The sequence below is a fragment of the Podarcis liolepis genome (assembly GCF_965112155.1).
Source record: "Podarcis liolepis genome assembly, chromosome: 17".
Taxonomy (NCBI): domain Eukaryota; kingdom Metazoa; phylum Chordata; class Lepidosauria; order Squamata; family Lacertidae; genus Podarcis; species Podarcis liolepis.
In genome coordinates, this window is record NC_139571.1 from 3,384,528 (window position 1) to 3,409,810 (window position 25,283).

Below are 25,283 nucleotides of genomic sequence, written 5' to 3' on the forward strand. Positions count from 1 at the left end.
GTCCTTGTTAATAAAAGCACCTCTGCCTCTTTTGCAGCACAAATCGCTTCTAGGACAGCACTTTTCCTCCAATCCTAGAAAATACTCCCTCAAGACCCTCTTTCTTTTTAATCTCTTCTGTTGCTCTTATTGAATTACATTTCTCAAGGTGTCTCTGCATTTCCCCACCCTTGTTTTCACATGGATATTTTGAGGATACAGAGCAGGAACCCAGGAAACCCCCCTCCCTTTAGTGCTGTGTTCTCTGGGCTGCATATCTCCTGCCCGTTCCCAGAACTCTTGGCCCTGAGAGGCATTTCCAGTCACTTAATAATATTCAGAGGGCCAGGTTCAATTAGTAGGTGTGCCAGCAGGAACCAGGACAAGTCCCACTAGTACAATGAGACTCTCCCTGCTTCCTACCCCCATTCACACCACACTCCTCCAAGCAGAACCTCCCAGAGCAGCATTGGAGGGGGTAGGAGGGAGATGCCTCCATTGCACAAGCTGAAATGTTTGTTCTGATGGAACAAATGGAATAGTGTGGTGCTGAATTCCTCCCAAAGACCTGTGGGATGTACGTCTTCTGTAAGAGGCAAAGAGGAACTGGATGTGTGAAGAAGTGAACCCAGAGGACTTTGCAAGCGATGCTTCTCGGCTGATCTCTTTGGAGTCTTCCCCACTTGCTGTCTCTTGCTCACCCAGTTTCCTCCTTTCCTTCCTGTCTTTGTCCAGGTGCTCCACAGTGGCCAAAGGAGAAGGTGGCACCTATTGCAGTGGAGGAAGGGACCCATACGGTCTTACCCTGCAACCCACCTGAAAGTGCTGTCCCACCCAAAATCTACTGGCTGAACAACAGTGAGTATCCCTGGTTGCCCTTCCAGGTGTGATCATGTGGCAAAGATGACCAAGGTGGGGACTACTGTCTGCCAGCAGTTGGCCTGCTTGCTTAGGGTGAGCAGTTAGGCTACTCAACTCAGGAGGGAAGAGGCTTGGGTTCTAGGCTCATTGTCAGATAGTAAAATGTTGGGACACATGTCTTTATATTTATGCATTTTTCTATGTACAGTGGTGCCCCGCAAGACGAAATTAATTCGTTCCGCAATTTTTGCTGTCTAGCGAATTTTTCTTCTTGCGAAGCACGGTTTAAACGGTTTAACAAAGTCGCAAGACGTTTTCGTCTTGCGAAGCAAGCCCATAGGGGAATTCGTCTTGCGAGGCAAATCGCGAATGAAAAAACCTTTCGTCTAGCGAGTTTTTTGTCTTGCGAGGCATTCGTCTTGCGGGGCACCACTGTATATTTATTACAAGTGGCTTCTTAATACATACCTCTATGCAACATACAAGAGGTAAATTGAAAACAAAAATGGGGTGGGGTGGGGATCACATTATACCTGCCTTGTATGTATGCAAGTCCCTGGACCAATCTGTGATTCAACCAGCCAGAACGGATCAGAGCTGGGGAGTCTGTGGCCCTCTAGATGTTGGACTCCAACTCCCATCAATCCCAGCCCTGAATTGCCAATGGCCAGGGATAAAATGGGATTTGTAGTCCCACAACTTTTGGAGGCCACAAGTTCCCTACCCGTGGAATAAGCAGTATTCGGGTAGATGGTCTGATTCTATGTAAGTCCATTCTAAGTACCCTAGGAGATGGACCTTTGTCCAGGAATGTGTAGCTCAATGCATTAATCAAGGTCGTTTTGCTTGGAACTGATTACTGGGATTCAGATCCCATGGCCTGCTACCTGAAGGAGATCTGAGGTCTTGTGGGGGAAAAGCAGAGCACAGGACTGTCAGTATCCACTTTCACTGAGGCATGTGGCAGGCTACTGTTGGAAGGGAGACCTTTGGTCTGATCCACCTGATCAATTCATGAATGAATGAATGAAATGGGGTGTGATTCCTCTCTCTCCTATGATGTTGGCTGGGCCAAGAGATAAGGTGGGGTGGAAGAAGCAGTCTACTGTGCTGTGGCTTCTCACCCCACTTTGCTATTTCCACTCTCTCCTTCCCCTCCAGAGATCGAGCATATCACAAAAGATGACCGAGTCACCATGGGCCAGGACGGGAATCTCTATTTTGCCAACGTCCAGATGAAGGACAGCCGCCCTGACTATATTTGCAACGCCCATTTCCAAGGCCCTCGAATCATCATCCAGAAGGAGCCCATTGAACTAAAGGTTTTCCCCAGTAAGTCTTCAGATACCCTGCATTTCTGAAGTGCAGCTACCTTCTGGGGTGGAAAGGTACAGGGATCCATCAGTCACCTGATCTTCTGTCCACCCAGTCTAAGATACACTGAGAAAGAGTTAGTTTCTTGGTAATTAGTTTTGAGGCTAAGGAAGGGAGAAGTATAACAGGGTGAACAGTAGGCTATGGCAAGTACAGCAGAGATGGCAATCTGTGGCCCTCTAGATGTCGTTGAACTCCAATTCCAATTGGCCCCAGCCAGTTTGACCAATGGTCATGGATGATGGGAGTTGTAGTTCAATAATGTCAGGAAGGCCACAGGTTCCCTGACCTGCCTTCAATCCCTCACTTGTCAACTTCAACAGCTGTGTGAAGCTCCAGTTTAATTCTGGCTGGTCTTTGGCCCAGTTTGATATTGTTGTTTTTATAATTACAATAAAAGCGCATGGCGCCAGCAGTCACCTCCCAAAAGCCTGTTGGAGCAAGAAGGTCTTCACTTGCCGGACAACAAGGAGGGGGCCGGTCTACCTTCTCTAGGGAAGGAGTTCCAAAGTCTGGGAGAAACCATCAAGAAGGCCCTCTCCCACGTCCCTACCAAGCATGCCTGTGAGTGTGGCGGGACTGAGAGAAGGGTCAATTTAAGCCAAACCATGGCTTTGTGTGAACGCACAAGCATATGAGCTCCAGAAGAAAAGAGCACTTAGTGCTGCACTGCACTAAGCCATGGTTTGACTTCACACATATCTGAACCTGACTCATGATTTAGCTCTCCCAGACAAACTGCAAGCTGTAAACCACAGGGCAGATCTTGGTTATAGTTCATGGTTACTCTGGAGAGAGTCAAGCCAAACACCTTGGTTACTGCTGCAGCAGAACAACAAATGGGTAGAAGCACAGTAGCCACAATCTCCTCTCTGGGAGCCTGCATGCTTATGTGATGGCACTAAGCCATGGTTTGGCTGAGTGTGATGTGCAAATGTAGATAGAAATGGAAGGTCTGTGGCTGAGTAGCTCTGTTAAAAGGGTGCAGCAAGCATGCCTGCCTTGATAGATCAGAGGGACAAATGAGATGGTCCCTATTCTGCACTCTTAAGGTGCTGCTGCTGAAAAGCAGTGCTGCTCCTGCCTCTTCCACAGTTTGCACCAACTAGGCCTCTGCAGGAGCTGCCACTGCTCTATGGTACAGGGTCACAGCAGGTCAGATTAGCTCAGAGTGGGCTCAGCACCCTGTTGGTTCCATTGCTGCCCAGTTGCCTTCCCTTCTTTCTCTTCCACAGCCAACAGTTTCTCGAACCAGAAGCCAATGCTAATTGTACCGGATAAGATGCCCAACACATACGAGGCGAAGCAGGGGGAGCCCTTGGTGCTGGAGTGCATTGTGGCAGGACTGTAAGTGCCTTGGGATACCTGTTGTCAAAGGGCTCAAACTCTACCCAAAAAGGACTCCAAAACACCCATGGAGAGAGTTGGGGAGAGGAAGGTTTGAAGATCCTTGAAGGGGAAGAGTTCCATCAGAGACAGTCACCCAGTGGATCAGCTGTCGCATGATTCTGCAGCCTCTGGATATCTTGGCTTTTTTAAAAAAATCAAAATCCATGAATGTACCTTAGGATACTTTCTCTAAATTCACATTAATTTTACCTGAAATTAACTACCTTCACAGTATTCCTGTGGCAGTGAGTTCCACGGGGCAACTATGAATCACATGGAAGTGTAACTTCTTGGCTTTCTCAACCCAGGGATACAGAACCTGTGGCCCTCCAGATATTACTGGATTCCAGCTCTCCTCAGCCACAGCCAGTATGCCCAGTGGTCAGGGATGACGGGAACTGTAAATCCAGCAGTGTCTATGTGGAGAGCCACAAGTTACCCAACCCTACATTAAATCCACCCCTTATTATCTTCTTCAAGTGTTTCCCTGGTGTTCGTCCATTACTCTGTTAGCTGAGGGCCGGGGTGGTTAATCTGACCATTGGTCATGCTGGCTGGGGCTGATGGTCAGCCCCAGCCATCAACACCTGGAGGGCCAGCTTAGCCACTCAAGGTTTAGGGGCTTTCACAGATCTTTCCCTTCTGGTTGCCTAAAGCAGATATCTGATTCCCTCCCTCCCTCCCTCCCTCCCTCCCTCCCTCCCTCCCTCTCTCTGTCTATGAGAGAGAGAGAAACATTTGATGTTTGAGACAGGGAGGTATGGATGGGTCTAAGATTGTGTGTGTGTGTGTGTGTGTGTGTCTGTGTGTGTGTGTGTACATATGGAATTTGAGAGACTGAGGTTCCATTCTCCTTAGTGCAGCTTCAGTAGGGGAGAAGTACCTGCAGGTGGGCAGACAGGCAAGCTCCTTTTTAATGTGTCTCCAGAGTCCCTACATGGCTAGCGGAGAAGAGGAGGGGACCCTCTTGGGATTTTAGTCTTCCCTCCCTGGTGATTTGGCAAGCAAACAGACACCTCCAGCTCCATCCTCAGGTGTGGGCAGCCTCCTTTCTCCCCCCCTGGCTGCATCCTGTGGGCTTGGAAGCAGGAAAGGCACTTAAAGGCTGGCTTACAATCCAAAGTGTTTCTTGTGTGATTAAGGAAACGTCTTGCTAGTTGGCTTCTCTGGGGACTCTCAGCTCAGCCGGCCCTTCAGCCACAGTCTGACTGATGAGGATGAAGAAGGGGAAAGTGCCAGCCAAGGAGATCCAGGAAGCACTTTGGCAGCGTTCTTAGTCATAGTTTCATGCATTGTCTGGATGATGGCAGAAAGAGTAGAGAGTACCTTTGAGAGGAAGACTAAGAGCAACCTTGCTTGGTGCGCATAGTCAGAAGGGGAGCCAGGGCGTTACGGTGGTGGCATGTTGACCTACGGGCAAAGCGGTTCAGGTTCAAGTCAATCTTACTGCATGACTGTGAAGCCAGTCACAATCCCTCAATCTAGGCTACTTCCTTGTTGTGAAGATGAAATGAGATGAAAGAAAAATATGTGACATTGCTAGGATTTCACAGTTATGTCTCGCTGATTGTGTTGGAAGCAAAATTGAGCTAACTGAATCCAAAACTGCTGCAGAGTGAAATAGAGCACTTCCTGTTCTTATAACTGGATGGGCAAGGATGGGCAAGGATCAAGAAGACAGGTGGTTGGTTTCACTCCTCCAAGCAGCCTGTCCACATCCTTGGAGATTTAGGATGATTCTAGTAAGATGTCATGCGTTTTTGTCATCATCTATCTCTGCCCCTCTCTTGATTAAAAAACAAAAATGTTGCTGCTTCTGACAATTCTCTTTAAGTACTGACTTGACCAATTATCCCAAGTGTCTTACATGTAGATTCTAGAATATGATGGTGACAGACAGTGATAAATATTGAACAGGAAATAAGATATTTGTTGGATGTCAAACTCAGCCAATAGCATAAGGTCAAACAGATTCCTCACTGGCCTTGCAGACAACTTCATTGTCCAGAAAGTGGGAGAAGCAACAAGAGGAACAGCCATTTTAGATCTGGTCCTAACCAATGTTGATGACCTGGTTAGTGGGGTAGAAGTGGAAGGATCATTAGGCGCGAGTGATCATGCTCTTCTGAAGTTTACTATACAGCGGAAAGGAGCAGCCAAGCATACCAGGACTCAATTTCTTGACTTTAAGAAAGCCGACTTCATAAAACTTAGGGAAGTGCTGGGTGAGATCCCATGGACAGTAATACTAAAAGGAATGGGAGTTCATGATGGCTGGGAGTTTGTTAAGAGGGAGATAGTAAAAGCACAACTTCAGGCAATACCAATAAGACGGAAACATGGAAGGTGCCTAAAGAAGCCAGGGTGGCCTCTAAAGAACTTTTAACTGAGTTAAGATTAAAAAAGGATGTGTACAAAAAATGGAAAAGGGGGGAAACCACCAAAGAGGAATTCAAACAAATAGCCAGCACGTGTAGACGCAAAGTCAGAAAAGCTAAAGCACAGAATGAACTCAGGCTTGCTAGAGAGGTTAAAAGCAACAAAAAAAGGCTTTTATGGGTATGTTCGTAGCAAAAGGAAGAACAAAGAAACAGTGGGGTCACTCAGAGGAGAAGATGGTGAAATGCAAACAGGGGACACAGAAAGGGCTGAACTCCTCAATGCCTTCTTTGCCTCAGTCTTCTCCGATAAAGAAAACAATGCCCGACCTGAAGAATTTGGAGCAAATGATTCAGCAGAGGAAACACAGCCCAGAATAACTAAGGAGATAGTACAAGAATACTTGGCTAATTTAGATGTATTCAAGTCTCCAGGGCCAGATGAACTGCATCCAAGAGTATTAAAAGAACTGGCAGATGTGATCTCAGAACCACTGGCAGTCATCTTTGAGAATTCCTGGAGAACAGGCGAAGTCCCGGCAGACTGGAGGAGGGCAAATGTTGTCCCTATTTTCAAAAAGGGGAAAAGAGAGGACCCAAATAATTACCGCCCAGTCAGTCTGACATCAATACCAGGGAAGATTCTGGAGCAGATCATTAAGCAAACAGTCTGTGAGCACCTAGAAAGGAATGCTGTGATCACCAATAGTCAGCATGGATTTCTCAAAAATAAGTCATGTCAGACTAACCTGATCTCGTTTTTTGACAAAATTACAAGCCTGGTAGATGAAGGGAATGCAGTGGATGGAGCCTACCTTGATTTCAGCAAGACATTTGACAAGGTGCCCCATGATATTCTTGTAAAGAAGCTGGTAAAATGCGGTCTTGACTATGCTACCACTCAGTGGATTTGTAACTGGCTAACTGACCGAACCCAAAGGGTGCTCATCAATGGTTCCTCTTCATCCTGGAGAAGAGTGACTAGTGGGGTGCCACAGGGTTCTGTCTTGGGCCCGGTCTTATTCAACATCTTTATCAACGACTTGGATGATGGACTCAAGGGCATCCTGATCAAATTTGCAGATGACACCAAACTGGGAGGGGTGGCTAACACCCCAGAGGACAGGATCACACTTCAAAACGACCTTGACAGATTAGAGAACTGAGCCAAAACAAACAAGATGAACTTTAACAGGGAGAAATGTAAAGTATTGCACTTGGGCAAAAAAAATGAGAGGCACAAATACAAGATGGGTGACACCTGGCTTGAGAGCAGTACATGTGAAAAGGATCTAGGAGTCTTGGTTGACCACAAACTTGACATGAGCCAACAGTGTGACGCTGCAGCTAAAAAAGCCAATGCAATTCTGGGCTGCATCAATAGGAGTATAGCATCTAGATCAAGGGAAGTAATAGTGCCACTGTATTCTGCTCTGGTCAGACCACACCTGGAGTACTGTGTCCAGTTCTGGGCACCACAATTCAAGAAGGACACTGACAAACTGGAACGTGTCCAGAGGAGGGCAACCAAAATGGTCAAAGGCCTGGAAACGATGCCTTATGAGGAACGGCTAAGGGAGCTGGGCATGTTCAGCCTGGAGAAGAGGAGGTTAAGGGGTGATATGATAGCCATGTTCAAATATATAAAAGGATGTCACATAGAGGAGGGAGAAAGGTTGTTTTCTGCTGCTCCAGAGAAGCGGACACGGAGCAATGGATCCAAACTACAAGAAAGAAGATTCCACCTAAACATTAGGAAGAAATTCCTGACAGTAAGAGCTGTTCGACAGTGTAATTTGCTGCCAAGGAGTGTGGTGGAGTCTCCTACTTTGGAGGTCTTTAAGCAGAGGCTTGACAACCATATGTCAGGAGTGCTCTGATGGTGTTTCCTGCTTGGCAGGGGGTTGGACTCGATGGCCCTTGTGGTCTCTTCCAATTCTATGATTCTATGATTCTATGGAAAGTGCCAGCCAAGGAGATCCAGGAAGCACTTTGGCAGCGTTCTTAGTCATGGTTTCATTTATTGTCTGGATGATGATAGAAAGAGTAGAGAGTACCTTTGAGAGGAAGACTAAGAGCAGCCTTGCTTGGTGCGCATAGTCAGAAGGGGAGCCAGGGCGTTACGGTGGTGGCATGTTGACCTACGGGCAAAGCGGTTCAGGTTCAAGTCAATCTTACTGCATGACTGTGAAGCCAGTCACAGTCCCTCAGTCTAGGCTACTTCCTTGTTGTGAAGATGAAATGAGATGAAAGAAAAATATGTGACATTGCTAGGATTTCACAGTTATGTCTCGCTGATTGTGTTGGAAGCAAAATTGAGCTAACTGAATCCAAAACTGCTGCAGAGTGAAATAGAGCACTTCCTGTTCTTATAACTGATGTGTTCATTGCAAAGCTTGTGCAGGCAACTGAGAAAACATACTTCCGTAATAGTTAGTAGATGGTCTCTGGTTTTAATTTTTTCCTGTGGTTTTTATTGTATATAGACATTTCCTGCTTTATTTTAATTATATAGCTGTATAAAAAATATTTATAAAATAAATAGATAATATTTCATAGCAGCCATATCGTAGAAGATGAAACCTCCCCTCTTCTCGAGGCAATTTCACTACTAAGATGGCAGTTTTTATGAGTTCTTGTTTTTAAAATAAAATAATTTTTTAAATTAAAAGAATACATTTAGCCAATCAATAAGTTTTTAAGCCGTTAATCTAACAAATTAATCAATTAAATGTTTGTTTTTTATTACCATTAGATCCCATCTTTTCTCCAAAAAGTTCAAGGTAACATACTTAGTTCTCCCACTCTCTCTTTTATCTCTCAACAACCCTATGAGGGAGGTTAGGCTAAGAGAGAGTGACTGGTCCAAAATCACTCACTGAGCTTCATGGCTGAGCGGGGATTTGAACCCTGCTCTCCCAGGTCTTAGCCCAGCACCCAGGCCACTACACCAGACTGGCTTTCAGTCATTGCGTCACTACTGCCAATGACACGGTATGGGGCAGGGAGGAGGAGAGGATCTGGGATAGGACAGCATAGCAGGGCTCTTTCCAGCTGTGCCCAGCCTGGTGGTCCTGCAGATGCTATAGGGCTCTAGCTCTCTCTCATCAGCCCCGGTAAGCGTGGGCCAATGGAGACGATGGTAGTTGAACCCCAACAACACCTGGAGGGTTCTTGGTCTTAGCCATAAAACTAGTTGGACCCTCAACCAGAGTCATTAGCCAATTTCTACTCTCACCCTTTCTCTCCTGTCTCTGGCAGCCCTACACCAACCGTGGAATGGATCCACATGAACAGACTGAAGCTTTCGGACCGGGTAGTCCTTGAGAACTCAAATAAAACCCTGCGCATCCCAAGCGTGGAGGAGGATGACGATGGAGAATACCAGTGCATTGCTCACAACGACCACGGCACGATCCGCCACAGCTACTACGTGACGGTCGAGGGTATGCCCACAGCCACAGGCATAACTACACATGTGTAACTGGTGGGATAAGAGGGGGCACCAGCTAAGCTGGGGCAGTAGGACTCTGGTGGGGTGTGAGTGAGGGGGTCTCTCCTAGGAGAAGCCATTCATTTCAGATTTCAGTAGGGGGCAGACATTTAGCAAAGGACCTGCCCTCCACATTACATAGGTTTTAGGTCCCATTGATTTGGGGACCAAACTAGACATGGTGCTAAACTTGACTTTGCAGTCTGTTTTGTTTGTTTTAAGTGAATAGTGGGAAGGAGATTTTGTTGTTGTTGTCAGGACTGTGAGAAAAGGGGGGTAACACCCCCCCCCCACAAAAAACTGACGGCAATCAGCTAAATGCAACCAACCACGCTCTGGTCTCTCCAACATCTCACACTGCCAACAAGAACAAACAGATAAATAAAGAACCTATCCTGGCAACACTGACACAAAAACTCTGCACATACGTACACTAAGTAAAAGAGTGAAAAATCACTACCCCACTTCTTTCTTCCCGCTCTCCCCGATTCTCCCTCCCACCTCTATGACAGCAGTGTCTCACACCGAATGTGAGAAAGGACTGAGGCATTGTATGCATCCTTGCTAACTATGAAAATCCTTTAATAAAGACAACAGAAAGGGAGGAAAGGGGGCAACTCCTTCCCTGTGGCCCCATCAAACTTCTCACCCTGAAATGACTCTTAGCCCTGGCCAGGAAGCTCCCAAGGGCATCCTGCACTGTCCTGAGAGGTCTCTCCTTCACGCCAGCCAAGGTTTCCTGGATAGGATTCTTTTCCAGAAAGGCGAGGCTGGGTCTAGATATCGCAAGGAACACAGAGCCACCTGCCGCTGCATTGTGCCCCTTCCTTCCTTCCTTCCTTCCTTCCTTCCTTCCTTCCTTCCTTCCTTCCTTCCTTCCTTCTCCTTCCTGGCAATGAGCTGTCACAGTGTGCTGTGCAGTGTGCCATTGCCATGCTGTGGTTTGCCCTGCCACTGACAGCCAGTTTTGTGTGGGATGGTGGGATGGGAGGCAGCTCAATATTCTGTGCATATGTAGAGTGGAAAGCCAACAATCAGTGACATTCTGACCATTTGTAAGAAGTTAGAACTGCAGCTTGACCAGTAACACTGTAAATGTCAGAGACATGGCCGGCAGAGAGGAAGAGGCAGAGGAAAATAGGTACTTGATTATTTCACACAACGAAAGTGAGAAAAGCCCTTCTCGCTCTGGAATGCTGCCTGTAAGTTTTTGCAGCAGCACAGAGATGAAGGAGCAGGAGGCAGGTGGTAGGAGGGAGTTGGGTTCAACTCCAGAGGAGAAGGAATTGGCTGCACCTGAGTCTCCAAGAAGTAGGAGGCAGAGCAAGCGATTAGAACAAAGGAAGAGTGACAGGAAACAGGGGCGGGCCTGGTGTATATCGGGCCTTGGGAAGGGCCAGAAGCCAGCTGAGTCAACTGACTCCGACAGTGAGGAATGAAATATATTAAAAAATTGTCCAGTAGCACCTTAGAGACCAACTAGGTTTGTTCTTGGTACAGTATAAGCTTTTCTGTGCATGCACACTTCTTCAGATACCATGCATGCACACGAAAGCTTCTTTCAAGAACAAACTTAGTTGGTCTCTAAGGTGCTACTGGACAATTTTTTAATATATTTCGACTGTGTCAGACCAACACGGCTACCTACCTGAAGTGAGTTGTGGGAAGGTCGGATTGCTGAAAGCCTGTTATTGCTAATAAACCTCAACTAGTAAAACTGCCAGCATTCCACGTCTTGTGTGAGAGAAGTGCTAAACCTGACAGTATATATATTACACAAATATATTGCTCTTTGCAATAGCCACCCTAAGCAGGAACCCTAAGCAGGCATGACAGTAGCTTGAACTTTGGCTTTCCATTCGTTGTGGCTCCAGTAATTGGGGTGGGGGGGGAGAGAGCTTCAAGGTCAGGAGTGGGGGAATCCTGAATTTCTTTTTAGTTTTCAGAAGTTGATATGTAGGAACTGGAGGGCAAGATTAGAGTCTGTGGAGTTAGCAGAGAGGCTGCAGATGGGGCTTGTGGGTGGGGAGGCGGCCCTTTCACTCTGCCCTCTTTTCTCAGCTGCTCCATACTGGATAAAAGAGCCCGAGAGCGAGATCTTTGCACCAGGAGAAAATGTGCGCTTGAATTGCGATGTTGATGGGCAACCCAAACCAGAGGTGTCGTGGAGGATAAATGGGATCCCGCTAGAAGGTGAGTGAATGGGCAGGAGCGGAATGTGGGTGAGGGAAAGGGATGCCATGCTTCCTCTCGTGGGCCTAAACTCTTTTGCTGGGTTTCAGAGGTGATGCCAGACCCGAGAAGGAAGGTGGTGCCAGGAGCTTTGATCCTCAACCAAGTGCAGCCCAACGACACAGCTGTGATCCAGTGTGAAGCCCATAATAAGCATGGCAGTCTCCTGGCCAATGCGTACATCCTCATTGTCCGTGAGTTTATCTGCTCCTCTTGGATGAGTGTGGGGCTAGACCAGTTCCAAAGGGCGGCAAGGTGGGGGGAGCCAACAGAGAGCACACACACAACAGTGTCACCATTCTCACATTGCAAATAATGCTTGAAGGTGTTCCAGGCTCCTCTGAATTTCAGTTTTCAGGGTTGTTGTTTTTTTTTAAAGGTAAAGTCTGTAGTCGCAGGTGGTGCTGTGGGTTAAACCACAGAGCCTAGCACTTGCCAATCAGAAGGTTGGCAGTTCAGATCCCCACGACGGGGTGAGCTCCCGTTGCTCGGTCCCTGCTCCTGCCAACCTAGCAATTCGAAAGCACATCAAAGTGCAAGTAGATAAATAGGTACCGCTCTGGTGGGAAGGTAAATGGCATTTCCGTGTGCTGCTCTGGTTTGCCAGAAGCGGCTTAGTCATGCTGGCCACATGACCCAGAAACTGTACGCCGGCTCCCTCGGCCAATAAAGTGAGATGAGTGCCGCAACCCCAGAGTCGGCCACGACTGGACCTAATGGTCAGGGGTCCCTTTACCTTTACCTTTAAAGTCTCTAGTAGCTACTTTTCCTGGAGGGTCATTTAGTGATGTGTGTTGGGCTAGCTAGCAATCAGCCCCAGCCCACTATGCGTTTTGTTGCCACAGATGTCACTGCTTCACATCTTGCTTGCCTCTTGGGGAGGGAAGGCCAAGAGAGGTTTCTCCAGGAAGAGGGAATTAAGTTCAGGGGCCTCTAGCTCCTGAGCCTAGTCAAACCCTTTTACTTATGGAGATATAAGGAAAACATGAAGGCTTACTTGACCCCATTTGTCGGTAAGAGAAGTACACTTATTCCTACCTCCGGACATTCTGGTCAACGAGTGTTAAGCCTTGGCTAGCATCCGGCCAAACAGTAATATAACAAAAAAGTGTGTGTGTGTGTGTGTGTGCACACATACATATACATATACAAAACACACACACACACACACACACACATATATATATACACATACACACACATATACACATACACACACACATACACTCATACACATACACATTAAAAGCCTTTACCAAAAAGATCTAATATGCTAAATGACTAAATGTGTTTAATTGTTGTTGGGGTTTTTTTGCTGTTTGACTTACAATTTCCCCAGTTTGTATCCTGTGGGGGGGGGGATAGGTCATTGTTTTGTTCTGCTGTAAATGTGATGAAGGGGAGCAACACCGGGGTGAAGGTGACCAGTTAGGGTTGCTATATGTCCTCTTTTTCCAGGACACATCCTCTTTTTCATGGACACATCCTATTTTTTAAAAGTAGAAATCGGCAAATGTGTCCTCTTTTTTGCTCTTCAAAATATGGCAACCCTCCCTGTGCTAGTTTAAGCTTGTTGGTTAACTTTTCTCAAAGGGCGGCTTCCCATAAATTTCTGTGTGGCTAACTTGACCCAACCCCAACCCCCCTGTCCCTGCTCACACATACAAACCACCCACACAGCAGCCAAGCAAGCTCTGCACTCTCTAAGCTCTTGCAATGCCAACAAAAATATATAAATAAAGGTCCAGCCCACGTGATGCTGACACAAAAACACCACACAAACACTATGCAATAGAGCAAAAGATCTATCTCTATCTCCCTCCTCTCTCTTTTACCCCAACCACACAATGTCTTTAACAATAAAGTCTGACTGTAAACGAAATGTTTTTAAACGACTGTAAACGAAATGTGAAAAATACTCTATGAATTGAAAGTGGAGACACTATATGTACTTCCCCCTGTTTATTTGTTTGTTTTGTGACACAATAAAATATTTAATACAAACTAATTGTAAAAAAAAACCATGTCCTCAACACACACACCCGGCCCTCACTTTAAAAAACCCTGATTATGAGGCTGGTCTGATATACTTGCAAAACCCTAGATGGGTTTCGTTGAGGAGACAGAACTGGTTGTTTGTTTAGAGGGTGCCATGCCCCAAACGTATCTATCTACTTGATTTAATTCAGGTCTGCCGGCAGAGATCCTGACCCCGGATGGGTTGGTATACAATGTGGTGGAGAACCAGACCGCCACCCTGCACTGTGAGACTTTTGGGGCACCTCGGCCCACTGTCAACTGGTGAGTTCTCTGCTATGGCTGATGTATTTCATAGAATCATAGAGTTGGAAGGGACCCTGAGGGTCATCTAGTCCAACCCCCTGCAACGCAGGAATCTCAACCAAAGCGTCCATGGCAGATGGCCATCCAGCCACTGCTTAAAAACCTCCAAGGACGGAGAGCCCACCACCTTCTGAGGAAGTCCTTTCCACTCTTGAACAGCTCTTCCCCTTCCTGATGTTTAGTTGGAATTTCCTTTCTTGTAACTTGAATCCTTTGGATCCATTGAATCCATTTTCTTGCTAACTTTGTCCTAAGCAGCTATGGCACCATTTGTATATATCTCATCTTCTCTGTGCCAAAGTTCTGGCGCTTGGGGTTGAGCGCCACTGAGTAAGTGTAGTAACTTTTATTTGTAAATGGAAAATGATGCCTTATTTGTGTGGAGACAGTGAATATATGCTGTGAGATCTTTATTATTAGCATCAATCTGTCATATCAAACTTTAATTGCTCAAAACTGAAGTTCCAGTATGCACTGAAATCTCTCCTGCAAAACACTGACACTCTGGAGGAACCCTCTGCTTATGGTGTAGATCTTAAAATCATAGGAATCCCTCTGGAATTTTTTTGTTTTTAAGTGACAGCAACACTGACCACATTGACAACAGAGCATTTTCTCTTTCATGCGCTTGATGTGCCCCCTCTTGCTCTTACTTCCAGGCTTACAGAAGGCATGTACTCCATCATGGAAGATTACCGGAGCTTTCTATTCACAAACGGAACCCTGCAGCTTGAGAAAGTCCAGCGTGAGGATGCAGGGAACTTCACATGCTTTGCTGAGAATGATCAGAACAATGTCTCCATCGTTGCCCACCTTTTTGTCAAAGGTGGGAGCAGATTTCCCAGAATGCACCACACCTCTCAGACGGGTTATGAATCTGAAGAGAAGTTGGATAGGAAATAGTCAGTAAGGCATGATAGTAAGGCACAATGAGGCTTGATGGGAAGATAGCAGTCATAGGTCATTGCGGTATGATGAAATTGAAAAATAGGTGTTCCACTTTCCTGCTTTCTCCAGCCTGAGCAGTCACACTAAAAGTAAACAGAGAGAAAGGCCAAAGGGGTCAGATCTTACTTCATGAGGTAGACAGTTTGGTGTCAGATGTTGGACTACAATTTCCATCCTCCCCCTGACCACAGACCACATTGGCTTCAGCTCGCATTGCCCAGCAACCAGGCCCGGCCCACCCATGAGGCAGACTGAGACAACTGCCTTGGGCAGCTGAATCCTGCAGGATGGAGCCCAGTGACCATCAGAAAAGTGGGGAGAAGTAGTGGCAGTGGCTTCTGACAAGTTCTTATGAGAGTTCCATGAGATGCTGCCAGAAGCTGCACTGTGCGTCCCTCGTAAGCAAAGATTTGACAGAAGCAGCACCCTTCCTGTTTTGCCTCAGGTGTCAAAATGGGAGGGGATGCCCCTGCCAACAACATATGGAGGGCACCTCATGGACTACATTCTGCCCACTCTGAACTGTCAGCCGCAGCCTCTAAGGCCCTTAGTTGAACATCTCCATCCTCCTGTACAGCCAGCTCCACAGATGGATTTTATAGATAATACTGACGTTTTGGATGCTTCCCCAATGAAATTAGGAGATGATTCAGGTTCTCCTGAGTCTCCTGCCCTCTTCTGAGAAGTGGAAAGAGGATCCTGTCTTGGTAACCTCACAGTAAGAATGAAAGCTCTCCTGGGTGGCAGCAAATCTTGTTTTCCCCCCTCATGCTCACATTTTAGATTTGCCTTTTGTCTTGTATGTTGAGGTCTGCCTAAAATTAACATATTCAGGCCACTGCCAAGGTAATTTAAATCAGAGCAGCTTTAGGAATACTCGGTTTGGGGTGCCATTCAAGGTAAAAGTGTGGGAAACAGGTCAAAAGTGGTCACCTGGTTCATTTCAGTGAGGTGTGTGCAGGAGAACTTCTTAAGAGGTTGCATTGCCTGAGAATTTGTTGCCTGGCCCTGCCTGCAATGGGAGGTGCTCAAGTCACACTGTGGAATGATAGGGAAAGAGCAGCCATGAGGGCTATTGAGATCTCATCCCTCCAACCACAGCAAGGCATGGTGGGGAGAGAGGCCACGACTCCACATTCTGTCCCTGTTCCAGGAGCCACACAGTTTGAAGTGGAGCCTACAAACACAGAAGGGGAGAAGGGTGGCCATGTGACGTTCCATTGCAAAGTGGTGTTCGATGACACCATCCCAGGCCCTGGTCTTGAGTGGCACCGAAAAGGGCAGCTGATTAAGGAGTCCGCTGACAATGACAAGTGAGTGGTGTGGGCAGGGCAGGGTTGTGGGGGAGCCTGTGGACTGAGGGAAACCACAAAGCACTCTTATTTTATCCACCTGCTAGGTATTTCATCAACGACACATCCTTGACCATCACTGACCTGGACTATTCTGACCAAGGAATATACACCTGCCGGGCTTGGACAGCTCTTGACTCTGTGGAGAAAAGTGCCAAGCTTTGGGTATATGGCAAGTACCAAAAAAGGAGAAATCAGATATGGGTTCTTTTACCTCTTGTAAAATGGTTGTCTTGGGTTCTTTAGACTCCAAAGTTACTGAGAGAGCAAAGTGATGGTAAGTGAGGTAGTGGCTGCAGCTGGTAGATTTGGGGCACATGTTTTTGGTTTTTGATGTTTTGAGGTGAATCTGGCGTTACTATAAAAGGGAACTCAAGGTGGGGGAGGGAGGGACAGAGCGAGAGAGAGAGAGAGAGAAGTGATGCTTCTTCTGACCAGGAGATGTACATAAACATTGCACATCCTTCAACATGCCTCCAAAGGCATCTGTGAAGCAAGTTTTATTTGAGTCTGGGTTGTGAGGAAATTGATATATGTGTGCATGGGAGAGAGAGAGACATGTTTAAAAGACAACTATTTATTAACTAAAACTACTTCCATTTCTAGATAGCCCTATCAGTTAGTGAAATAATAACAACATTAATTATACCATGGGGTGGGGTGGGGAGAGACAGAGCTGTCATTTGGAATTTTAATCTCAGGATCCAAAATGTTTTGGGTCAGCTCTGGGAAAACTGCTAAAGGAGATACAAAGAAGACTTGGGGCTTTCATCCTGCGGTCGCTCCCTCATCATGGCTCGCATGATGGTCTCTCTTTCAGGCAGTCCTGGCCCTGTGTCAAATCTGGAACTGTCGGAGCAGCAAGATTGGCAGGTGAAGCTGACGTGGACACCAGGAGATGATCACAACAGGCCTATCAAGGGTAAGAAACGGGGCTGAGTGCACCGTGGTGCTTAGAGCCAGCGTTGCCATGTTACCAGTTTGGAATCCTCACTCAAAGCCTCCGAATTCTTGGCTTTTCTTCAGAACTCTCACACGTGGGATGTGTTTGGGTGGGAGGGCAGGATCCAGTCATACCATGGGCAATGGCAGGATGGGGAGGCATGGGGGGCAGCTATTCCCCCCACCAAATAAATCATAACCCTCAGATTTCAAGATTTCATTTTTTTAAAAAACCTGTAGAACCTGATATGATGCAAAATGTGCACACACTGTTATCTCTTTGTTTTGCAAAACTAGCCTGATACCCCTTTCAGTGTTTTACTTTGCCCTCCCCCAATTCCTGCCCATCAGCTTTGTCTTCCTCCTGTACCCCTATTTCTTCCTTTCTCAGCAGCTCCTGAAATCACCTCAGCAGAACAACCATATTCCCCGGTGGTTTATCCACAGGTCCCCCACACCTAGCTGCATTTAAAACAAAGACAGGATAAATACTAGAGTTATCTGCAACCTGAACTTGTTTTACAAATTGAAAGGCATCTTTGGCCACGATTCTCTGTGGATGCAGAATGGCATCTCTCTGTGGTTTCCCTGTGGCGAAGGCCCTATTATTATTTGCAGTAGAAGGCAGGGTAGAAAACGAGATCACCCTGAAGCCAGGTGGGCCTTAAGGACCATGGCTGTAAATGCATCATAGCACTTTCCTGCCACTGCCAATGTATTTTGGCATTTAAACTGAGGTGCTTTTTGTACCTGGGTCTGTTTGTAAAGAATCTCATTAGTACGCGCTTTCGACTCACAGCTCATTTTTGTAAGTATAGAACTAAACATCTCAAGTGTGACAAACAACTGTTAGAAAGTGCTTGTCTCCTGCAGGTATTCTTGTCAGAAAGCCATAAGGGGTTGGTTCTGACTCCCTGCTGGGTTTGTTGCTGTATTATGTGTGAAGCAATGCAGTGCTTCATTTGAGATATACTTGGAACTGGAAGCTCTGTTTAAGTCACACATTTGCTCCAATGTTATTTCCGTTGGTGTGTTCAGACTGGCTGCAGGAAAATGAACGCTTCTGAGCATGTGCAGAGAATGCATCTCTTTCCCAGTTGGTTGTGGTGGGGCTTCCCAGTCAAAGGCTGTGATGACCTTGATTATTTCTGGGAGGGGCTTAGTCTGTCAAAATATTGACATGGCCTTTACTCTCCCCACAGAGTATACTGTATTTTGTGACGAAAGCAACTTTGGGCAAGGAAAAATGGAAAAGTTAACCACTGTGCCAGGAAACCAGCCGTGGGCCACGCTTCACCTTTCTCCATTCAGGAAATATAACTTCTATGTGAAGGCCAGAAATGATCATGGGGACAGTCCGCTAAATTCCCACCCTGTCAGCTATGTCACAAATCCTGCAGGTAAGGAGGCTGACAATGCCAAGGAGAAGCATGTTTGGGGCTTAGGTGTCATCGTTCCCTGTAGCAGGGCCTGCCCACCCATGAGGCAAGGTGAGGCGATTGCCTCGAGGAGCAGGGTCCACAGGGACAGCAGATCCAGGCTCCAAGGAGTGCATTGCCCACTGCTGCCATGGTGGCAGCAGCAGGTGCTGCATGATCTTTGGAGGCCGAATCTGCTGCTTCCTTGGCGGCGCCCCCCCCATGCCACCTCTACAGCGGCCTCTTGGTGAATAGGAGGAGCTGCTACTCTCCTCCCGCCCTTGTTCCCAATGTAGACCTTTAAAGCCCTAAACGGCCTCGGTCCAGTATATCTGAAGGAGCATCTCCACCCCCATCATTCTGCCTGGACACTGAGGTCCAGCTCCGAGGGCCTTCTGGCAGTTCCCTCCCTGCGAGAAGTGAGGTTACAGGGAGCCAGGCAGAGGGCCTTCTTGGTAGTGGTGCCCGCCCTGTGAAACAAACTCCCATCAGATGTCAAGGAAATAAACCACCATCTAACTTTTAGAAGACATCTGAAGGCAGCCCTGTTTAGGGAAGTTTTTAATGTTTGATGCATTACTGTATTTTAATATTTTGTTGGAAGCCACCCAGCCAGATGGGCGGGGTATTAAATAAATTATTATTATTATTATTCCTTGCTCCTGATGCAGATCTTCATTTGCCCCTTCTTCCCTGGCAGTGGCAGTGGGGGGTGGGGGGGGGCATTTTGTGTTTCGCCTCAGTTGCCAAAGTTTATTGAGCCAGCCCTGCCCTGTAAGAATCAACAGTGCTTGTGATACACAGGCAAATGGGGCCCTGCAACGAAATGTTACAGCTCAGAGTGCTTCTGTTCAGGGCTCCAGCCCCACTATTCCAATCCTCCCCACACCAGACTTTCCTCCCCCCCCCCCCACCGGCCTGCAACAGGCAGAATTTCATAGTCATTGAGCATGCACAGATCTTAATTGGACTGTTTTAAGGTTTTTCCTCTGTTAAGTCTCCTGTCTCCTAAATATTTTTTGTATTTCTGAAAACCTTGGGATTTCCCCCCAAGCCTGCTGTTACCTCCCTCATGTGTGATAGTGTTTTGGCTACTCACAGCCCAAACGTGAGAAAGAGAGGGAACAAGTGGCTTGGCATAAGAAAATGCCATTACCTGCCTCTTAGTCATGGTGGGTGATTTGTCTGAGCTGATATATAAACAAACCTAACTGTGATCCATTACTTTCTAGCCCCTAAGCGGAATCCATCTGATGTCAAAGGAAAGGGGAACGAGACTACTAATATGATCATCACCTGGACGGTAAAATATAAATACTCTTGCTCCCCTCCTCCTCCTCCACAGTTTTAGTGGCATGGCTGACTTAGCAGCATGTTGAGCAGATGCAAGAGTTGCTGTTGGATTTTGCCTAAACCTAAATTCTGAGGTGAATTTGAGTATTTCTGCAAGGCACACAAGCAATATGCTCCTGGAGGCTAGTTGCTTTGTATTTGTGTTGCTTTGCGTGGTCCAACTGAGCCACACATATTGTCTTCTTGTAATCTTAACAAGAACCTTGTAAGGTTGGTCAGTATTATTATCTCCATGCCTCACATCACATATTCAGCACTTTGCTCTTGCACCTCTGCTGCAGCATCTGTCAATGTGTCTGCTAAACAATTCAGAACACAAAGAGCCGCTCACAGCATGGGGTGGACCTAACACAATGCATAGCGTGTCCCTAGCGGAAGCCACCGGTGGAAACGAAATCAAGCAGACGTTAAGGTCTGAACAAAAGTCACTCAAGGATTTGTTTGTTTGTTTTGCTTGCATGCAGGCTTTATGCCACTTTCCCCAAAACTGAGTGTACAAACAAAAAAGTCAGGGCTTCATAATACTACACATAAAAGCCCTTTTAAACAAAGTCAATCTGAAAGCAATCTAACATAACGAATCAACCACAGGCCATCCCGATTAAATTTATCCCAGCTGATACAAAACAAACATTTTTTTAAAAACATTCAGAGCATTTCACATACATGATCTCAGTATTCCTTACAACAACCCTGTAAAGTAGGCCAAGCATTCTTAACCCTTTATTACAGGTGTCAGGGGCACTGAAATGGAGGTGGTATTTGAACCGGCTCTGTCCAGCTCACACTCATTTCACTTTCAGCCACTATATTTAGGATTCTGGGAATAATCTTCCCCTGAGTGAGACGGGCCAATGACCCTCTTGGTTCTGGGGGATTCCCGCCACCCTCTTCTCCTTCTTGGCACACATTTTGACTAATGGCGCTGCTGCTTCTTTCTCACTTCCTGTGTCCTCTGCAGCCCAAATTACATGAGGGAGGACCTGCATCCATGTCTCTATTTTGTGTCTGCTATTCCAGCCCTGCAGAGCAAGTGTGTGTGAAAGAGAGAGAGAGAGAGAGAGAGAGAGAGAGAGAGAGAGAGAGAGACTGGCCTCTTCTCTGAGGTGGCACATGGAGTGTGCTGACACAGGGTGCCAGAGTGGGGTGTTTCTATTGAGGCACACGCCACTTGGGCCTTTTATTATCTTCGCTCTGTTTGGGTTTGCTGTGTTGTTTGCATTCCCATGTAAAGGGGCGGCATGTTCGCACTGCACTGTGTTTGCTGCCGACATTGTCCCCAAATGCTTGCGCTTGCCATAATGATGAGAACTGTGGGCTGCGTTCCCAGGAGGGAGCTGGTGCCAGACGTTTCCGTTTGGGGAGGCATATACCAAGTTCAGCTAGACAAATGTTATCACAATACAGGCGGTGGAGTGGACACTCTGTGTTAACCACAGCTGGCCTGGCATTGGTTGCCCCTCGCAGTTCAGTCTTGGCCCTGAGGGAGGGTTGCCATGTGGCTCCCATTTCCTGTTTAACCCAGGATGGTGGCTGCTGTCAAGAGCAATTATCTGCCTGATGATGACTTTTGTTTGGGACACCAGAGGGTATGGATTAACATTCCCTCCCCATCGAGGGCAAAGTTGCAACCTGTGGTGTATCACTTCAGCCTCTTTAGGGGAACTTAATGCGCCTGAATGCTCCCTCGAGTTAAATAAAGAAATTGCTGAATGAAGGAAATAAGCATGTAAGTTTAGAAACGTTTTCAGCATAAACCTCTCTGTGATGTTCTAGGGAGAGTTTTTCCCTCTCTCTTCTTTTTAAGTGGAAAGAACAGAAAAATGGATGTGTGTCATCATCCCTGTAGCCTCAAGTGGGTGCAGTCCAGGACTCCAACCCCACAGTTTGCCACATGCACCCACCTCTGGATACAGGGATGATGGCTGGTATCAGGTTTGTACCATGGCCAAGCTAAGTTCATGATGGAGAATCTCATGTCATATGTAAGTTATGTCAGTCTTTATACTTATGATATGAGATAAACCATAGAAATAAGTTCAGATTCACACACCTGTTCACACCAGCATCTAGAGGGAGAAGCAGCATCTGCTGAGCTTCTGCCTGCTGTATGACTCTCCAAAGGTTGGTGGGATCCTGCACCCACATCTACCTGAAAACTATGGCAACTACCCATCTAGTGAAGGAGTGGGAAGCAGCTTCTTATTCTTATTATTCTATTATTATTATTATTATTATTATTATTATTATTATTATTATTAAATTTATATACTGCCCATCATCTGAAGATCACAGGGTGATTCACAAAATAAAAATACAAAATGAAAACACAAGATACATAATAAAACGAGAGCAAAAACAGCCCAGTAACTCCTCCTCCACAAACACATTTAAAAGGCCATCGGATTTTCAATCAGCCAAAGGCCTGGTTCTAGGGAAACATTTTTGCCTGGTGCCTAAAGATGTGTGGTGAGGATGCCAGATGAGCCTCTCAGGGAGAGCCTTCCACAGATGGGAAGCCACCACAGGAAAGATCCATTCTCATGTTGCCACCCTCTGGGCCTCTCATGGAAGAGGCACGTGAAGAAGGGCCTTGGCTGATGATTGCAGGGTCTGGGTTGGTTCATATGGTCTTTGAGGTATTGCAGTCCTGAGCCATTTAAGACTTTATTGGTCAAAGCCAGCGTTTTGAATTGTGCCCAGAAAGCAATGGGCAGCCAATGCAGTTGGGCCAGCATCAGCGTAATATGCTCAAACCATCTTGCCCCGGTGAGCAACCTGGCCACCAAATTCTGCACCAGCCAAAGTTTCTGAACCCTCTTCAGCAGTATAGCGTGTTGCAGTAAAAAGCCTGGTCTTCACTTGTCTATGAAAAGACCACAAGGATGGTACCTGGCAAATGTCCCTATAAAAGAACAGGAATTTACTTTCCATTCAGGCCATGTGTACATCAGTATTTACTCCAGCTCCAGTGCGCCCCCCCCCCACTGTTGTTTGAAGCGAAGTACCCCTGGCATTAGCCACACTCCATTGTATTCTGCAGCTTTTTGAGGAATACTATTGAATTCACATTCCCTCAAACCAGGTTCCATTCAATTAGAAAATGAAAGGAGTGGTTAAGTTGAGGTGTGCATGCTGGAGACAGCTGTTGTGCATGCGCAGATGACACCACATGCACAGCTGAGAGCTCCAGTGATTGGAGTTCAGCGTGGGGAAGCAAATCAGGTCATGGGCATGGGGTGAAAATATCCCCACCCCCAACTTGGTGTGTACAGAAGTGTAAGAAATGAGCTTGAAACACAGCAGGGGTCGGGGGTGGGCCGGATAACAACCTTGCAGTGTTTTAAGTGACTAATTTTTACATAGCCTCAGTTCTGGGTTGCCCTGCTTCAACCCAGGCACAGTTGATTGAGGCACAGTAGATTGAAATTTACAGGTGAAGCATATCCTAGCATAGAAATTTTAAGTGGTGAAGTGGGGAGATGAAAAAGGAAGGACAGCACCTGTTCCAGACCCCAACAGGAACAAAGAGGTGAAGATCACAAGGTCTGAACAGCTTTGTATGGTTTATTTTCCAAAGCATTCCAGTTTTCTGCTGTTCCATGTTTCAGGTGTAAGAATGCTTTATGCAGGGCAGTAAATTACTTTTTGCATCTCAAACGAGACATTCTCTTATTTTGTAGTGGGTAAAGAAAAAAGCCAACTCTGTTGTATTTGTTTCAGCTTAGAGGGACTTCCCAGAGTGAGATCTTTAACCCAGGGTAAAACTGGGAAAGAAGCCCAGAAGCGTTGCAAGTTCCATAGCCTCGTAAGAAGTTTTGTGAACAGAAGCATTTAGCTGGGAAGTTCTCCTTTGCTTTGCTTAGCAGGTGATAGCAAGTGGACCAGTCTCTTGTTAGTAGTGAGGGAGTAAAAAGAAGTGATGGGGAGTTCTACTCATTGGCATCTCGTAGCTTAAATTTCAGCCTGTGTGGGATTTTTCGCACAGGGTAGAACTGGGCACATAAAACCCATTTTATCACACAGAAAGACAAAGGGTAGAATTCAGTGTTGTGCTGCAGAGATTGTTCCATCAGCACAAGCATTTCGACCTCCACAGGAAAACAGTCTCCATGTTCCTTCCTTCTGTGGGTTCGCCTGACCCTCCAGAGTAGAATTGGGGAAGTGGGGGCACATGGGGAGGAGAGCGGGGAAAGCCCCACTGTGCCAGTGGGACTCCTTGTGCTACTTCTGCTAAATGAACCCTGTTCTTGAATCCAGCCCAAGGATTCAGGAGACAAAAAGTTCATATTGTTTCTGATGAAGAGTTCTTACACTTGACACCCACTAAGGCATAACAACAGCAAAAATGGAGTGCTCTTGAAAACAAACCATATTGTTTCCTTCTGCACCTTGAGAGGTTTGCCTCCTTGTGCGGGAAGTCTTGGAGGAAGAAAGCATTGCCTTTTCAATTTCTGCTTTAGGCAGTGATTAAAATCGCAAGAGCCAAAGGTCAGTGAAGAAAGGTGTCAGGCCCCATAATTGTTCAGAGCTTAGCAGGGACGGATTTAGGTTTGATGAGGCCCTAAGCTACTGAAGGTCATGGGGCCCTTTATATGTCCAGCTGTCCTTTGTCAACAACAAATTGTCACTGTTTTTTGTGTTGAATATATGCTATGGTAATTTATGGACCTAATAGGTATCTAAAGCCATTTTCCACTGTTACTGTATGTAGGTTTTATTTTATTTGTTTTTATCTTATATTTTGGAAATGAACATCCAGTTTTTCCCCATTAATTTTTTGGGGGGCTCCCAAGAGAGTGGGACCCTAAGCTATAGCCTGTTTAGCTTATTCGTAAATCTGACCCTGGAGCCTAGCATGGAGTGGGGAAGATAGAGCCTTTCCTCAGGTGGGGCCCCCTTGGTCTTCTAAGCCACGGTCTCCCCCTGCTGGACCCTTGGAAAAGTGTGGCACTTCAGACGCAATGTTTCTCTGGGGCCGTGTCCGACTTTTGGAGCTAAGACCACACATCAGGAGTTAGAAAGATAGGCTTCCAGTGTCTGGGCTGCTGGTCAAGCCCTTTCTCCTGACCCCAATGCTCATGCACCCCTTTGACTAGGAGGGGTGGGCGGGCGTGGGAAGAGGATGCAGCAGTTTCCCTTCTTCTCCGGGTGGGGCAGCCAAGCTCATACCCAGACATCCCTTTACCGGTAACTCAGTTCCTCCTGTGATCCTTCTGCT

At 46.6% G+C, this 25,283-nt stretch overlaps 1 protein-coding gene across 15 annotated transcripts in view; it reads left to right on the plus strand.

The window, feature by feature from the left end:
- The window catches only part of L1CAM (L1 cell adhesion molecule), a 102,041-nt gene that overhangs the window by 46,141 nt on the left and 30,617 nt on the right, over positions 1-25,283 (plus strand). For all 15 annotated transcript variants that reach the window (XM_083482760.1, XM_083482768.1, XM_083482769.1 and 12 more), the window contains 13 exons: positions 715-837; positions 2,002-2,172; positions 3,450-3,561; positions 9,243-9,427; positions 11,536-11,667; positions 11,757-11,900; positions 13,896-14,007; positions 14,709-14,875; positions 16,151-16,310; positions 16,397-16,525; positions 17,174-17,271; positions 18,494-18,691; positions 19,942-20,012. In XM_083482760.1, coding sequence (XP_083338886.1) covers positions 715-837; positions 2,002-2,172; positions 3,450-3,561; positions 9,243-9,427; positions 11,536-11,667; positions 11,757-11,900; positions 13,896-14,007; positions 14,709-14,875; positions 16,151-16,310; positions 16,397-16,525; positions 17,174-17,271; positions 18,494-18,691; positions 19,942-20,012 — 1,802 coding nt within the window. The remainder of the gene's footprint in view (positions 1-714; positions 838-2,001; positions 2,173-3,449; positions 3,562-9,242; positions 9,428-11,535; positions 11,668-11,756; positions 11,901-13,895; positions 14,008-14,708; positions 14,876-16,150; positions 16,311-16,396; positions 16,526-17,173; positions 17,272-18,493; positions 18,692-19,941; positions 20,013-25,283) is intronic.